Source organism: Linepithema humile, chromosome 4 (genome assembly GCF_040581485.1).
Source record: "Linepithema humile isolate Giens D197 chromosome 4, Lhum_UNIL_v1.0, whole genome shotgun sequence".
In the NCBI taxonomy this organism is placed as follows: Eukaryota; Metazoa; Arthropoda; class Insecta; order Hymenoptera; family Formicidae; genus Linepithema; species Linepithema humile.
The window spans coordinates 11021133-11037060 of record NC_090131.1 but is presented as its reverse complement, the minus strand read 5'-3'; the positions used below and the strand labels follow the sequence as shown (position 1 = coordinate 11037060).

At 38.9% G+C, this 15928-nt stretch overlaps 2 protein-coding genes and 1 pseudogene across 4 annotated transcripts; all 3 read left to right on the top strand.

The window, feature by feature from the left end:
- Positions 1-43: 43 nt before the first annotated feature.
- Positions 44-6548, top strand: LOC136999742 (uncharacterized). 3 transcript variants are annotated; one of them, XM_067354383.1, is made up of 5 exons: positions 44-280; positions 5059-5115; positions 5587-5725; positions 5923-6085; positions 6376-6548. In XM_067354383.1, the coding sequence occupies exons 2-5, from the start codon at positions 5072-5074 to the stop codon at positions 6465-6467; spliced, it is 438 nt and encodes a 145-aa protein (XP_067210484.1). In that variant the 5' UTR covers positions 44-280; positions 5059-5071; the 3' UTR covers positions 6468-6548. The 3 variants fall into 3 exon arrangements, with proteins under 3 accessions (XP_067210484.1, XP_067210482.1, XP_067210483.1); XM_067354381.1 differs by having other exon boundaries at positions 6264-6548; XM_067354382.1 differs by lacking the exon at positions 44-280 and having other exon boundaries at positions 4413-5115; positions 6264-6548.
- A 4341-nt stretch (positions 6549-10889) lies between these two features.
- On the top strand, positions 10890-13397 carry LOC136999629 (uncharacterized; annotated as a pseudogene).
- On the top strand, positions 12585-13379 carry LOC136999497 (uncharacterized). Its single transcript, XM_067353838.1, has one exon. The coding sequence runs from the start codon at positions 12585-12587 to the stop codon at positions 13377-13379; it is 795 nt and encodes a 264-aa protein (XP_067209939.1).
- Positions 13398-15928: the final 2531 nt, after the last annotated feature.

The following is a 15928-nucleotide window of genomic DNA, read 5'->3' as shown; positions in this document are numbered from 1 at the left end:
TAGATGATTTCCACTTAGCGACACAAGTCGACACAAGCGTCATTCTATCTTTATTGTTTAATGGTGTTGAAAAGAAATAGAATGATGCTTGTGTCGACTTGTGTCGCTAAATGGAAAGCACCTATAGGAAAATTTCAGTCCCGCATAAATTTGATTTTCGCCTTAAAATTCACAGTTTGGCTTTGTCATTTTTTTATATACAAATAATAATAAATATTTTTACAAGTTAATGACAAAAGGAAACGTATTGACACATCCGCGCGCGCTTATACATTATATTGTAATTTCTTATTTGTAATGTAATTAACCGCGTTATAATAAACGAACATTTCCAAAGAGAACAGGAAGTCAAAATAATAATGTCAATTTGATATACCATATTGACCAAAAAATAACAAAACAAAAAATGTAAATTTGGTCAATATATATGATGTGAAATTGACATTATTTTGACTTTTCTGTTCTCCTTAGGTTATTTAGTAATAAAATGAATAATATTACATATTACATAAATATATAAAATTCATGAACACATTTATGATGAACATTTGACTGTCTCAATACTATTGGACTCATATATACATTATTGAAAAGTCGAGTATTAATAAATGGTATCTAATCAGATTTTTCTCATTTCTACTCATTTAATTTTGTGAGAGATTTCAAACTTTATGGTTCATTTTGCACATATTCAATTTTTCAGCAGAATTTTATGAGTATATGAAATATTATGCATATTCGGAAAATCTATTATAAATATAAATGAAATATATTATATATAATTAGATCTTTCGTATTTTTACTACCATAATTTTTAAAAGATAATATCATCCATATAGAGATTGTCTTATATACCGTCATTGTAATATAGTTGAACATTCTGATATATGCAAATAAAAACACGTTATGGGTACCTATTACGATTTCACAAGAATACATACGGTTTCTGTCATCAAATTGGCGAATTAGATCTAATATAAAATGTAAAATTTGTATTTAAAATTCTTTATACAAAATAATAAAACCACATAATTGTTGTCAGAATTTACCTATATGAATAAATGATTCTTAGGAAAGGAATAATCTACTATGAAAATATAAACTTGAATGTGCATAATAACATATTAGAGTAATAAAAACAAAATTATAGAAATAACTTGTACGATCGAATATAGTGCAATATAGAAATTACCTTTTAAAATATATATAAATGAATATATTCAAAATTACTTATTAAAACTGTCATATATACATTACCTTTTTCATAGAAAAGTCCTATACAAACTTATAACTCATTAAAAAGTATTTTGTCTCATATAATCTAATAAATAGTTTTTATGTGCCGTTTTTAAGTTCTTATCTGACTTATATTTTCTTATAAAATCTCATATATTTTTAATTAGATTTTATGGGATTTTATGGGATCCTTTCAATAGGGAAGTTACATGATCGATATCTGAGTCATTTTGAGTAATGTGATGACGGGATTAGTTTTATACTTGTAGTACATTGAAGAATTCGACATGTATTTGTTCCAAAACCAAAAAAAAATCACAAATTTAGTCGTAAATAATTCTACAAGTTACATAAATACTAGTGATGTGCCGGATAGTGAAATTGCCGGATATCGGATATCGGATATCCGACAATGATGTAAAACCGGATACCGGATATCCGGCAGCCTAATTATCCGGCCGAATACCGGATATTTGCCGAATATCCGGTACTAATTCCTGAAGAATATGCTTCATAAGTGATAATAATCCTTATTAAAAAAGGCATGGAGGTTGATACTCGAATATATCAAAAATCTCGAAAGTCTCGAAGTATTGTTGCCTCTTTTCCGCGACGTTGATTGGTTATCTCGATTAATATTCAGTATGACAGTTTGATAGTTTGACAGCTAAGGTTATTGACTTTTAGGTATTCGTATTGTTTAATTTGAAAGAAGAACAAAGACAGACACATGATGATGATTCAAAAATTGTAGTTTAATATTAGTAAATTTTTCATGATGAACAATAACATTTCAGCATTCTGCGGTGACAATCTATTTCGATTATCAGAATAAACTAACTTTCCTGCACTAAAAAGTCTTTCTGAATTGACAGAAGAAGGAGGAGCACTCAAGTATTTTATAACCAAAGTTTTGAGATTAGGATATTCCAAAGCATGTGTTTTCCACCATATTAAAGGATCCTCATTTCTAGATAACAATGGTAACACGAGGTATTTTGCTAACTCAGCATTGTAGACAGCAGTTTTCTTTTTACTTCTGTCACTTGGTTGTCTCTCAAACGATGTTTTGCTTAATGAATCATCAAGATTGCTATTATCAGTATCAGATTTTGAATTATTTACTATATCGTCGAAACACTTCCAAATGTCCTCGTGTGTTTCGCTTATGATATCTCGTTCTTGAAGAGAGCTGACGTTATGACTCTGCGTATTGTTTTCGGTATCATTAGTGACTCTTTTATTCACTTCCAATAATTCTTCAATAATCCACTGTTTGGCCTTATTTTCGTTTGGACAAAATTTTGTTTTGAACCTTGGATCTAATACGGTAGCGAGTACAAAACATTTTTGATCCTTGACATTGAGTCCTACATAACAATGGAAAATATAATTATTTATTTCGAAGAAAAAATAATAATGAAAATTTATTAAAGTAATAAACATTATAGCAATACCTATAGGATTAAGAAATCGTTCTTCCATCGCTTTTTTGAGCTCTTCTTTCAACATCACTATTCCAGTATCCTTTTGTCGTTTTGAAAGATACGAGTGTAGAGTAACAATTGCCGGAATAACGTATCCAATTGTCTCACAATCTGAACTGGCTATTTTAGTCATTTCTTCAAACGGTTGGAGAACACGTATAACGTTTTCTACCATATTCCATTGCATAGCCGTAAGGCTTGGTATGTCTTTCTCCGCAGCATATGCAGTTACCGCTTGTCGTTGTTCATGAAGCCTTGCCAACATATAAAATGTAGAGTTCCATCGTGTAGTAACATCTTGAATTAACTTATGAATTGGCAATTTCAAATTTTCTTGTATGTTTTTGAGTTTCGAAGAGGCAAGTGAAGAATGGCTAAAATGTCCAACAATTTTTCGACATTTTCCCAAAATTTCAACGAAATTTCGATTTTTAAAAATACAATCGTGAATCACGAGTTGTAAAGTGTGAATAAAACATCCTACACTCTCTCCTAACATATCTGTAAGATAAAATACACAATATCGATAATTTTAAATCAATTAATCAATGGTATGTCATGGTTACATTTTTGCAAAACGAATGTATTTGTAAAATTGTTTAAAAGTGCATACCAGTTCCTATAATCATGTTACAAGCATTATCCCTTAAAATTAGATGAATTTGACTAGAACTTATATGCCATTCTTCCATCACATCATTTAATATCTGACCGATATTGAAACCAGTATGACTATCAGGAAAGTGTTTCGCGCTGAGTACAAGTATTTCTCTGTGCATATCATCACTTCGTATGAAATGAGCTGTCAGGCTTATAAATGACTCGTTGTTTACTGAACTAGTCCAAATATCGGTGGAGAACGATATGTTTATCGCAGTAATTAATTTTTCTTTAATACATGTTTTCAAATTTTCATACAGACGTGGCATAATTTTTTCAGAAAAATATGTTCTACAAGGTAGTGGATACTGCGGTGCCAAATATTTTATTAACTTTTGAAAGCTTTTTCGCTCAACTAGTGCGAATGGTTCAGCATCAAGAGCCATCATTTCGCCTAAAATATAACAAAAATAAATAGTTGAGAATTTTAAACTGTATAAAACTAATTTATTATTATAATACGAACGTTTGTTTATTAGAAACAATATTAGACATAGCTTGATATTGATGTTACTTACGAATTTTAGCATTAGCATAAATATTTAATTATTTAATATTTATTTATAATAATATTATAAAATATATAGCGTTTCTCTTAAATATATATAAAAATAAAAAAATACTCACAGATCTTTTTGGTTATGTTCATTGCTTTTGGATCATCCAAAGACCATATTTCTTTTTTCTTAATTAAAGATTGTAAAGTAGGCTGATGAGATTTTGAGTGTGAGATTGATGATGAAGAGTTTAAGTTTAAAACTGGTGGATCAGCTTCGATATTTGTATTTCTATTTATGTTTTCTATTGCCAGTGGATGTTTACTTTTTAAGTGATTCCATAAAGGTTTTGTAGAGAATAATTTAGGTGTTTTTCCTCTCATAATTTTTTTTTGCGACGATTCGCAAAATGAACATTCTGCTTTTTTTTCATCATCACTACATATTTTAAAAAATTTCCGTACGTTGGATTTTCCTTATGCCATTATATTTTATAATTGAATGCAACAATAAAATAAACGATATATTCTTCAGATCATCTACACCATGTGGAAGATAAATTTATTGATAATTTTCTCTAATCACTTTGCTATTAATATCTTCTCGTAGATTAGGTTAGAAAAACACTAAAGGCCCTTACACAATGCCAGGCAACAGGCAATAGGAACAGGAAATAACGTAGAAGAGAAAGAGAGAAAAGCTATTTCTCTCTCTTTCTTTCCTACATTATTCCCTATTTCTATTGCCTGTTGCCTGGCATTGTGTAAGGGTCTTAATGCCCTTCGCCGTTATTGAAAATAAACGTTTAAAAAAATCGTACAAAAGAGCCAACCTGAAATGATGATTAGCCAAAAAAAATGATTAGCTTTATTTCTAGAGGACTCTGTGCCTTGAATCCTGAACTAATGGTGCCAATTTTAAATATCAAATTTTGATTCGGTATCCGGCCGGATACTAATGATATCCGGCTATCCGGCCGGATAGTACAAAAGGGCCGGATAGGCCGGATACCGGATAGTTGCCGGATATCCGGCACATCCCTAATAAATACTACACATTTTGTATATATGTACATGCAGCGAATGTATAGATATTTTTGGATAAATAGTAGATAAAAATAAATTCTTAGAAATAATATTATTTCTAAGAAATAAAAATAAATATGTTATACGTTTTAGGGAATTCAATAACATGAGAAAGCAGCTAGAAAATATGCCGATGAAAGAAGATTTCATGTAAGCTTTCTGCATATGTATTTTGATAATAATATTAAAGTATATATGTATATGTGTATGAATAATAAAAATGTCTTATATACGGTACATGCGATCATAGTCAAAATTAATCCGATACTTTTTATACATCCTGTATAATATAATATAAACTTTTATTGTTACTGTAATCAGAGTATTCTTTTCGACACTATTGTGTCCTAAACTTGCCGATTAAACAGTATTTTGCAACGTAACATTATTGCACGATAATGACTAAAAAATGAAACTAGGAAGCCTTCATAGATCAAACTTTATTTAAATTATGTATAAAAATGCCCTTTTTCTTTTTATTTATGCATTTGTGATCGAATACATATATATTAATGTTATAAAAATACTATAAATGGCTAGAAAAAATGTTAACCGTTTAAATTTTTAAGATGAGGATGTTACTATTATTAATACTCTCTAGGCTATTATACTCTGTTTTAGAACCATCACCCAAAAACTTGATAAACTGTTAAAAAAGCAAAGCAATAAAATGCCAATGAAACCACACTGTATTCCATTAAAATCCGTCAAAGAAGTACAGAACTTCGACAATATTGACGAAGAACAGTACAACGAAGTAGTAGGTCTTAAAGCATAATATATTACAGTAATCATATTATAGTAATGACATGAATATATAAAGAACCTTTATAGATATTCTAGTGTTTCCCAGAACACAGAATTCTATTTTGTTTCATATAGAATTTTTTTTCCTTGTCATTGTGTAGAAATTAAATACATTATCATATTTACATTATCCTATACAATGTATTTTAGGTGACATATCTCAAATACTTGGGAGGACAAACTTTAGACGAAAGTGTAAAATTTTGCATGAAACAAATAATAACGGACGAAGCATTAAATAAATATTCCTTATGGGGCGAAAAGGACCGGAATCTCGAACTCTGTAATACTCAGTTATTATATGCAGTATATGGTAATATATTTTTATTTATAATATTATTAAAATGGCATTGAAAGAATAAAAATTGAAAAACAAATGATGTATCACTTATTACAATATTCAACTTGTTTTCAATTTATGAAATATTTATAATCACTGGAATATATTCCTTCTTAACGTCTTTTTGTTATTATTCTGTTCATAAATTTAGAAGCGGTAGCAAACAGCCCTTATTTTGCGGTACCCGACCAACAAAAATTTTATGATGCTGTGAAAGAATCCATAAGATTCGCTAAACAACAACTGCGAAATTCTGTTCGTAGACAACCAGAAGAGAAAGGTCGCCGAACAAGGCGGCGCGAGGAAGCAGATGCCATATTTGGCACAAGAAACAGAGAAGAGGAAGAAGAAATAAGCAATAGAGAAGAAGAAGAAGAAGAAGGATGATGATGATGATTAGATAGTAATGACCAGAAATAAAATATTTTTCAATATATATGCATAATTTTCAATTGCAACAATTTATTTATCCTATCATTTCTTATCCCGATTAATTTCACTTAAAAGTTAAAAAATTTTTTATAATTATTTTAGTAATACAAGTTTATATTTGCCGATCGGATTATATTTTCGATATTTTCGCTGTGTGTGTGTGTGTGTGTGTGTGTGTGTATCTGTTTGAAACCCTTACTCTTTTCAAACATATAAAATAATAAGTAAATAAATCCTTCTTTTTGTTATCATTAGAAAGAAGAATTTACTTATTTATTATTTTACATATCTATTATACAGGGTGTCCCAAAGCACCCTTAACAACTCTCGTGAGGTGATAGAGGAGATCGAGACGAACAAAAAAGTCTAATACCATTTTGCGATATTTGCAATAATAACAGAGATATTTAATGTTAAAGTCAGGCGAATAAGAGCGCGCCGCGAGAAGCGCTCGAGCCGCCTGAGCCGTAGGACGGCCCAGTGTGCACCATTATAGGCCGTCGGCGCGCGGTAAGGGGAAGGCAGCGCGCCACTGCCCATGGTTACGTCGTCGTTCCCGCGTCTTACCGCGCCGCGCCAAAAGACTCGATAACCGATAGTACAAAATAATAAATAATGAAAATAATAATAAATAATAACAAATATAAATTAATAATTAAATAATAATATGTATAAAATGTTTGAGCACGTTTTCCGTAAATGGACGATAAATGTATGGGCAAGCGTAATTGCGAATAAAGTGGTAAATATATTTTTGTTAATTGAAAAATTTTTCTCGAGTAATGTCCTTGTATAATGTATCTCTATTGTCGATTTTGAGATTGGGCCATATTTCCTTCCGCCGCGTCTCAACGTTCATTGAAAATGAATTGCCCGTACTTCTGGAAGATATACCTTTACAAACGCGGCTAAGGCTGATTTATCAGCATGATGGAGCTCCCGCACATGATTCCCGTCGTACGCGGGAAATTTTAGATGCGCGATATCCTGACAGGTGGATAGGTCGTGGCGGCCCAATCAATTGGCCAGCACGTTCGCCAGATTTGAACGTGCTGGACTACTTTATTTGGGGATACATAAAAGCTGCGGTAGAACATTGTCGCAATGGTACCGAAGATGAGGTACGCGAGGCGATCATAGCAGCCTTCAACACTATTACCCCCGAAATAGCGCACCGTGCAACGCGACAAATTGTTCGAAGAGCCGACCTCTGCTTACAAGCACGAGGAAGGCACTTCGAACAATTATTGAATTAAATTTTGAGAGTGGATTAGGTCTACTGGAAAAACCACTATAAAAAAAACGCGCCAAGCTATCTACCTCAGAGTGGTGTGGAAACGATAGCGTTTTCTTGCTACGAAATAATTTTATTTCGAAAAAATATTAATAGAATTTATCTGTGGAGAGAGGGGGAGAGAGAGAGAAAGAGAGAGAGAGAGAGAGAGAGAGGGAGGGAGGGAGGGAGGGAGGGAGGGAGGGAGGGAGGGAGGGAGGGAGGGAGGGAGGGAGGGAGGGAGGGAGGGAGGGAGGGAGGGAGGGAGGGAGGGAGGGAGGGAGGGAGGGAGGGAGGGAGGAGAGAGAGAGAGAGAGAGAGAGAGAGAGAGAGAGAGAGAGAGAGAGAGAGAGAGAGAGAGAGAGAGAGAGAGAGAGAGAGAGAGAGAGAGAGAGAGAGAGAGAGAGAGAGAGAGAGAGAGAGAGAGAGAGAGAGAGAGAGAGAGAGAGAGAGAGAGAGAGAGAGAGAGAGAGAGAGAGAGAGAGAGAGAGAGAGAGAGAGAGAGAGAGAGAGAGAGAGAGAGAGAGAGAGAGAAGGCACGACGTTTAACAAATTTAAAAAAAAATTTAAGAGTTCTAATATCACTTTTATAGTTCTACAATTTTCGATAAAAATTATAAAGTTCCGCATTCTTTATTTTAAATTAATCGAAATTGAAAAATATTTTAACTTCGCAAATCTAACGTCGTGTTAAATTTGCGAAGTGTCGTACTCCTCTCCTCTAATTCTAAGCACTAAAACACATTAAATACTATCATTTTTGGCAAGAAGCATTTTGGCAGTTGAACAGCTATCAGGAAGTCTTGCTACAAATTATAATATTTAATGCGTGTTAGTAATTAGGGAAGAGAATGTCGTGTTAGATTTACAAAGTTAAAACGATATTTTTTAATTTTAATTTTTAATAAATTAATTTTTTAATTCTTTTAATAAGAAATGTGTATGTACATAGAATCTTTTAATTTTTATCGAAAAACTATTAAAAGTGCTATTGGAACTCTTAGTATTTTTTTTAATTTGTACACAGGGAGAATTTTCTCTTATAATTTATACTTTAAAAATCATGATAATCGTGGGACAATTTGGAAAGAATTTTATAAGAATTTTTATGATTAATATTTATCACAATAAAAAATTAAAATATCTATCACAATAAAATATAAAATATGTTTAATTAATTTTACTATGTAGTTTAGTAAAGTTAATCAAACATGTGTATGATTTTCAGGATAAAGTCTAAGAGAAAATTCTCTCAGTGTAGAGCGTTTTGCCAATTCTGTAGACACTAGAATTATGTGAAGCAGAGCAGAATGCAAGTTGTAATCGTTATCTCATGTATTGAAATACTATACGATATTTTACGGAAAACGTGCTCAAACATTTTATACATATTATTATTTAATTATTAATTTATATTTGTTATTATTTATTATTATTTTCATTATTTATTATTTTGTACTATCGGTTATCGAATCTTTTGGCGCGGCGCGGTAAGACGCGGGAACGACGACGTAACCATGGGCAGTGGCGCGCTGCCTTCCCCTTACCGCGCGCCGACGGCCTATAATGGTGCACACTGGGCCGTCCTACGGCTCAGGCGGCTCGAGCGCTTCTCGCGGCGCGCTCTTATTCGCCTGACTTTAACATTAAATATCTCTGTTATTATTGCAAATATCGCAAAATGGTATTAGACTTTTTTGTTCGTCTCGATCTCCTCTATCACCTCACGAGAGTTGTTAAGGGTGCTTTGGGACACCCTGTATAATAGATATGTAAAATAATAAATAAGTAAATTCTTCTTTCTAATGATAACAAAAAGAAGGATTTATTTACTTATTATTTTATATGTTTGAAAAGAGTAAGGGTGCAAAAAATATATTTAACCGTTTTCGACACGCTGTTGAATTTTTGCTGAAATTTATGAGTCGGCATGTGTTGTTGGCAACTTGCTGTCATTTTGCTCTTTATGTACAGCGATAAACCATTGCAGCAAACACATAGCAACTTGACAGCAACACATGCTGAATTCATGTGATATCATACCAGAGGCAAATGACTCACACACCTTGTTCTAAATTTGCTGAAAACTAATGCCCTTTGTTTTCGGCAACGTGGCAGCAACAACACAGACAGGTAGCTATCAGGGGAAGCATTGGTTTTTTGTGTAGTATGTATAAATCAAGCTTGGAAATTACTTATAGTTTACTATCTAATAAGCGGTATAACTACAGATCAAAAGCGAAATTTAACAATACAATGTTTAATGGTATTGCATGAAGCTGGCATGTTAGTAATATCATTGACATGTGATGGTTTGTCAACTAATCTAAAAATGCTACAAAGTCTTGGTTGCAAATTTGATATACAATCAAATAATTTCCAGACATGGTTCAAACATCCATCTAATGATACTAAAGTCAACGTGTTTCTTGATCCATGCCACATGTTGAAATTAACACGAAACGTTCTTGGCACTAAAAAGGAACTTTAGACAGTGCTGGGAATAAAATTAAATGGAAACATTTTGAAGATTTGCATCAATTGCAAGAAAAAGAAGGTCTACATCTTGGTAACAAACTGACAACTAAACACATTGATTTTCATAAAAATAAGATAAAAGTTAAATTAGCGAGTCAATTATTAAGTACATCAGTTGCAAACGCATTAGAGTTATGCAGAAATTCGTTACAGTTATCACAATTTCAAGATTGTTCGGCAACTATAAAATTTACCTCTACTTTTAATGATTTATTTGACATTCTTAATTCTAAAAATATAAAGACAACGTGGTTTTAAAAAACCGATAAATAGTGATAATTATTTAGAAATTAATAAAAGACTTGAAAAATGTGCAAAGTATATTAAAACATTAGTACTTGTTAAAGAGCGTAAAAAAATACTTAACTCAAAAGTCAAAACAGGTTTTCTCGGATTTATCATAAATATTAAATCATAATAATTTGATCATAAATATTAAAAGTTTGCAACATATGTATAAATTTAATTGCGTTGATAATGATCTATTAAAATATATTCCAATGTATAAGTGTAGCCAAGACCATCTGGAATTATTATTTAGTAATATACGCGCACATGGTAGATACAATAATAATCCCACTGTTAAACAATTTAAATCTATTTTTAAAAATTAATAGTACACACAGAAATAAAAAACATAACAACAGGTAACTGTATACCTTTAGAAAATATTCCCATTTTGCATACACCATCAACACATGATTCGGTTAATATTATTAATGCTACAACAAATAAAAATTTATACCAAAATTGGCTTAACGTTTTTCATACAACATATATATTGATCAATCCCGGGGGTTGAGCTACCCACCGGGCGCGTCTCCAGGTGGCGAATAGAAGGATGCCCAGTAGGTGTGAGTTTTCTGAGGGGACTTAGTGCTGCTGGGTAGTGGCGATTATAACCTGGCCCCACGGAAGTAAAACCCTGTGGAGGGTAAGGGAAGACCGTTGCCGCGGACCAGCTTCCCAAGCCAAGTTGTAAGCCATCGTGGCGATGGTTGCATGCCACTGGGGGAGCAGTGTCGCGAACGATGCCTCTGGGAAACCGGGCGAAACCCCAGAGTATCCAGCCTTACCCACGCATGCGGGGCTCTGCGTGGGCGGACCGTGTAGTTCCCTAGCTACTCGTGGGACCACTATGGATTCGAATTTAAAATTAAACGTAGAGAACAAAGTGGGAAGTCGGAAGGGCTCGCGTGACGGGTCTCCGAGGGAAGGAGCTAGGACGGTGACGGACGGGACCCTTAAGGGCTCCGGAAGTGAGGCCGGCCCGGCTGCGCGGCAGGAGGTTTTACCTCCAGCGAGGAAGAATCGGTGCGGGGCCGAAAGAAGGAGGGCGAAGCGGATGAGAGCAGCGGCTCTGGAAGGGGCTCGCTCTCTTCCCGTGGCTTCCCCCTGTACGCCGGTGGAAGTGGTGAAGGGGCAAGCCGACGGTAAACGTCGGAAGGGTTCCAAGGATACCCCTTTATCGGGCGACCGTCCGCTGAAAAAGCAAAGGACTTGCGACGGGCAACATGCTTACTCGGACGCTGCTGACCCTCTGGCAAGGATGATTGTGGCGGAGGGCTACCCCGAGACAGGGATCACTGCTGAGCAGTTGACTCTGTTGAGAGATGCGGTCTTGGAGGAGATCGACGGAATCCAGGAGGGTCCGGTGCCCAGATTCCACGGCACTTCTCTAAGGAGTGGTGCGGCGGTGGTAAGATGCGCGGATGGGGCGTCGCTGGATTGGCTCGTGGGGCGGATCGGCGGCATCACTCCGTGGGAGGGCGCCAGGCTCAAGGTGATGGGCTTGGACGCGCTTCAAAAGCAGCACAGGGCGGTGGTTTGGGTCCCGGGACTTCCCAGGGGCGCGGCCACGGTCCTGAAGCGGCTGGAGAAGCAGAACCCAGGTCTCGTCACCGAGAGCTGGAGTGTTTGCGGAGGGGGTAGGGGCCACCAGGGAGGGTGGGAACCTGGTCCTCGGGGTCCCGGGGTCCAGTGTCCTCAAATTGAAGACACTGGACTTCAAACCATTCTTTGGGCTCGACAGGGTTGTCTTTCGGGTAAGTGGAGCCCAGGGGGGGGGGGGGGGAAAGGGGGATAAGGAGGACCCTCCTAAAATGGTCTTGCAGCCAAATGGCGGGATCGAGAGGGATAGCCTTCACCCAGGTTAATCTGTATCACAGCAAAGGGGCCTCGGCTGTTTTGTCCAGGCAACAAGCTGGGAGACAAACATGCATATCACTGATGCAAGAACCCTGGGTAATCCGAGGTTGCATCAGGGGTTTGGCGGCCTGCGGTAGGCTCTTTAGGGCTCCATCAGTGGACCGGCCCAGGGCCTGCGTGGCCGTCAAGGGCATGGAAGCCCAGCTGATACCTCACTTGTGTTCCAGGGACGTTGCGGCTGTAGAAGTGAATTTCACTGATGACTCCGGTGACAGGAAGAAAATGGTTATTTGCTCGGCCTACTTCTCTCATGACGAGGGGGAGGCGGTGCCGCCTGTACCGGTGATAAAACTGGCAGAATACTGCCATGAGAAGCGGCTTCCCCTGATCATGGGATGTGACTCTAACGCGCATCACACCGTGTGGGGAAGCTCGGACACCAACGAAAGAGGGAGAAAAGTGTTGGAGTTTCTAGCATCTACGGATCTGGAAATTCTCAACACAGGAGACAAGCCCACCTTCTGCACTATAGCGAGAAGAGAAGTGCTCGACATCACTGTCTGTTCCAGGCAGTTGATACAGGAGGTAGTGGAGTGGAGGGTCTCGACGGAGCCCTCGCTCTCTGACCATAGGCAGATCTCCTTCAGGATAGCTAAGGCTAGGGGGAAGGAGGTCAAATTCAGGAATCCAAGAAAAACCAAGTGGGACTCCTATAGGAAAGACCTGGCCAACAGTCTCAAAGGCTTCTTTAAGAAGCAAGAGACAAAGGACGAACTGGAGACCTGTGTGGACTACTTGCAGAGGTCTCTGGTAAACTGCTATGAAAGTAACTGCCCCGAAAGGGCGGTTACAAATAGTAGAGGAACTTCTTGGTAGACCCCTGGACTGCAGGGTCTCAGAGTGGCGGCTCGTAGGGCCTGGAACAGAGCCAGGAACATGGGCCGCTAATCCGACTGGGAGCTCTCTAGGAGGGCACAGAAGGAATATAGAGACTCTGTGGTTAGGGCGAAACTGGAAAGCTGGAGGAAGTTTTGCGAGGAAGTAGAGGGAATGCCTGAAACGGCAAGAATCTGCAGGATCCTCGCTAGGAACCTGGATGCGACTCTGGAAGCCATCACACTCCCTGATGGGACGGTGGTGATTGGAGAGCGATGTCTGGAGCATCTACTAGAAGTGAGCTTTCCGGACTTCCATAGGGAGCCGGGAGAGCTATTTACATATAAGGAGCCGGGCTCACTCAGAAGAGCCCGACAAGCAGACTGGCGAATGGCGGCCAAGATTGTCATGCCCGAGAAGGTCAAGTGGGCAATTAACACCTTTAAGCCCTACAAGTCAGCGGGACCGGATGGTTTCTTTCCGGCTCTTCTACAAGAGGGACTGAAACAGATTGTGGGCCCACTGACCCGAACCTTAAGGGCTTGTATCGCGATGGGCTACACACCCAGCGCATGGAAACTGGCCAGGGTAGTTTTCATTCCGAAGGCGGGAAGAACGAGCTACACCAAGGCAAAGGATTTCAGGCCAATTAGTTTAACATCGTTTCTCCTTAAGACATTGGAGAAGCTGGTGGACGCGTATCTGAGAGAGACAACTCTGTGGAATCACCCTCTCCACAAGAATCAGCACGCGTATCGTTCGGGCTATTCCACCGAGACTGCTCTACATCAGACGGTAGCGTTTATTGAGGAGCAGCTGGAAAGGAGGGGCTACGCGGTGGGTGCTTTCTTGGACATAGAGGGCGCCTTTAACAACACACCGCACGAGGTAGTGTGTGAGGAAGCCGCCAGAAGGGGTGTCCCGATAAAGCTCGTTGAGTGGATCCGGGGCATGCTAGGGAGGCGTGTGATGACTTCGCTGGGAACTGCGAAAGTCTGTGGATGGGTGGGAAGAGGCTGCCCGCAGGGCGGAGTACTTTCCCCACTTTTATGGTGCCTGGTAGCAGACGGTTTATTAAGGGCACTGGACGATAGAAGCTTCACTGCACAAGGCTACGCGGACGACGTGGCAATACTTGTGCAAGGCCCGTTCCTAGAGACGCTTCTAGAGCTCATGCAGGGGGCACTGGAAGTAGAAGAGTGGTGTCAGAGAACAGGTTTAGCGGTGAATCCACTGAAAACCGGTCTTACTGTCTTCACTCGTAAATACAAGGTGGGCACCATTGTGGGACCCACTCTTGGAGGAGTAAGGTTAGTTCCGACCGAATCGGTGAAATATTTGGGAGTTATCCTGGATAAGAAACTGTTTTGGGAGGAGCACCTTCGTAATCGGTGCAAAAGCTTGTGCCAGTATTTTTGAACGTGTAGAAGGACCTTTGGCCAGACTTGGGGCTTGAAACCGAGTATGATACACTGGATCTACACAGCCATACTTCGCCTCAGACTCACATACGCAGCCGTAGTATGGTGGACTAGAGTGCAAAAGAAAACAGCCAAAGTTGCGCTGGAGCATGTCAGGGCTCTGATTTTGAGAGGAGCCCTGGGTGCTATGGTTACGACACCAGTGGCGGCGATGGGCGTAATGTTCGGCATCGAACCATTTCATCAGGTGGTGGTGGCTGCTGCAGCAATGGCGGCATACCGTCTGAGATGCGAACCAAAATGGAAGAAGGGAGCCCGGCATACGAGGCTGCCGGAAGACGTTCTGCTGGATCCGATATTCGAGATGCGACAGGACAGAATACCTATTATTCGGGCTTCTGATAGGCGCTTCAAAGTGCATATACCGAGGCCGAAGGAGTGGGAAAAGGAAGGTGGAAACTTAGGGGCTTGAGTGCATGGAGGAAATGTCTGGTATACGGACGGCTCCAAGACGGACACGGGCTCCGGAGCCGGCTTCTTTGGCAGTCGAGAGGGATGGAAGGAGAGCATTTCTCTCGACAGTTATGCCACGGTATTCCAAGCGGAGATTGTGGCTATCCTAAGCTGTGCTCAGACCTTACGGAGTAGGGTAGAAGCGGGAGAGCACATCAGAATTTGTACGGACAGCCAGGCAGCCATCAAGGCGCTGGGGGCTCCGACAATAACGTCGCGGTTAATTCGGGAGTGCAGGTGCGTTCTGAACGAACTGGCGAGAGAAAGAGTAATTACCGTTACCTGGGTGCCGGGTCACTCGGGCATCCAGAGTAATGAATGTGCGGACCAGCTGGCAAAAGCGGGTTCAGAATTAACGATGGTAGGACCGGGGCCGGCCCTGGGAATCCCCTTTTGTTTAGGAAAGGGGAGGATCAAAGAATGGCTCCGCAGAGAACATCTAAGACACTGGAGAGTGGAATCTGAGTCCAAATGCAGACAGGCTAGAGCTCTGATGGGAGATACTCCTAATAGGAAACTGACTTGGAGCATAAGAGCTCTGAGTAGGAAAGATGCCAGGACAGCGGCACACATACTGACGGGTCATGGCACCTTAAACTACCACATGTACCAGCT

What these genes read in the sequence shown, in the direction of transcription:
- LOC136999742 (XM_067354381.1), top strand. Translation starts at nt 5,072, where the DNA reads ATGAGAAAGCAGCTAGAAAATATGCCGATGAAAGAAGATTTCAT. An exon ending in AAGAACAGTACAACGAAGTA is followed by an intron (nt 5,726 to 5,922) that starts GTAGGTCTTAAA and finishes AATGTATTTTAG; the next exon opens with GTGACATATCTCAAATACTT. An exon ending in GTTATTATATGCAGTATATG is followed by an intron (nt 6,086 to 6,263) that starts GTAATATATTTT and finishes TCATAAATTTAG; the next exon opens with AAGCGGTAGCAAACAGCCCT.
- LOC136999497 (XM_067353838.1), top strand. Translation starts at nt 12,585, where the DNA reads ATGCAAGAACCCTGGGTAATCCGAGGTTGCATCAGGGGTTTGGCGGCC.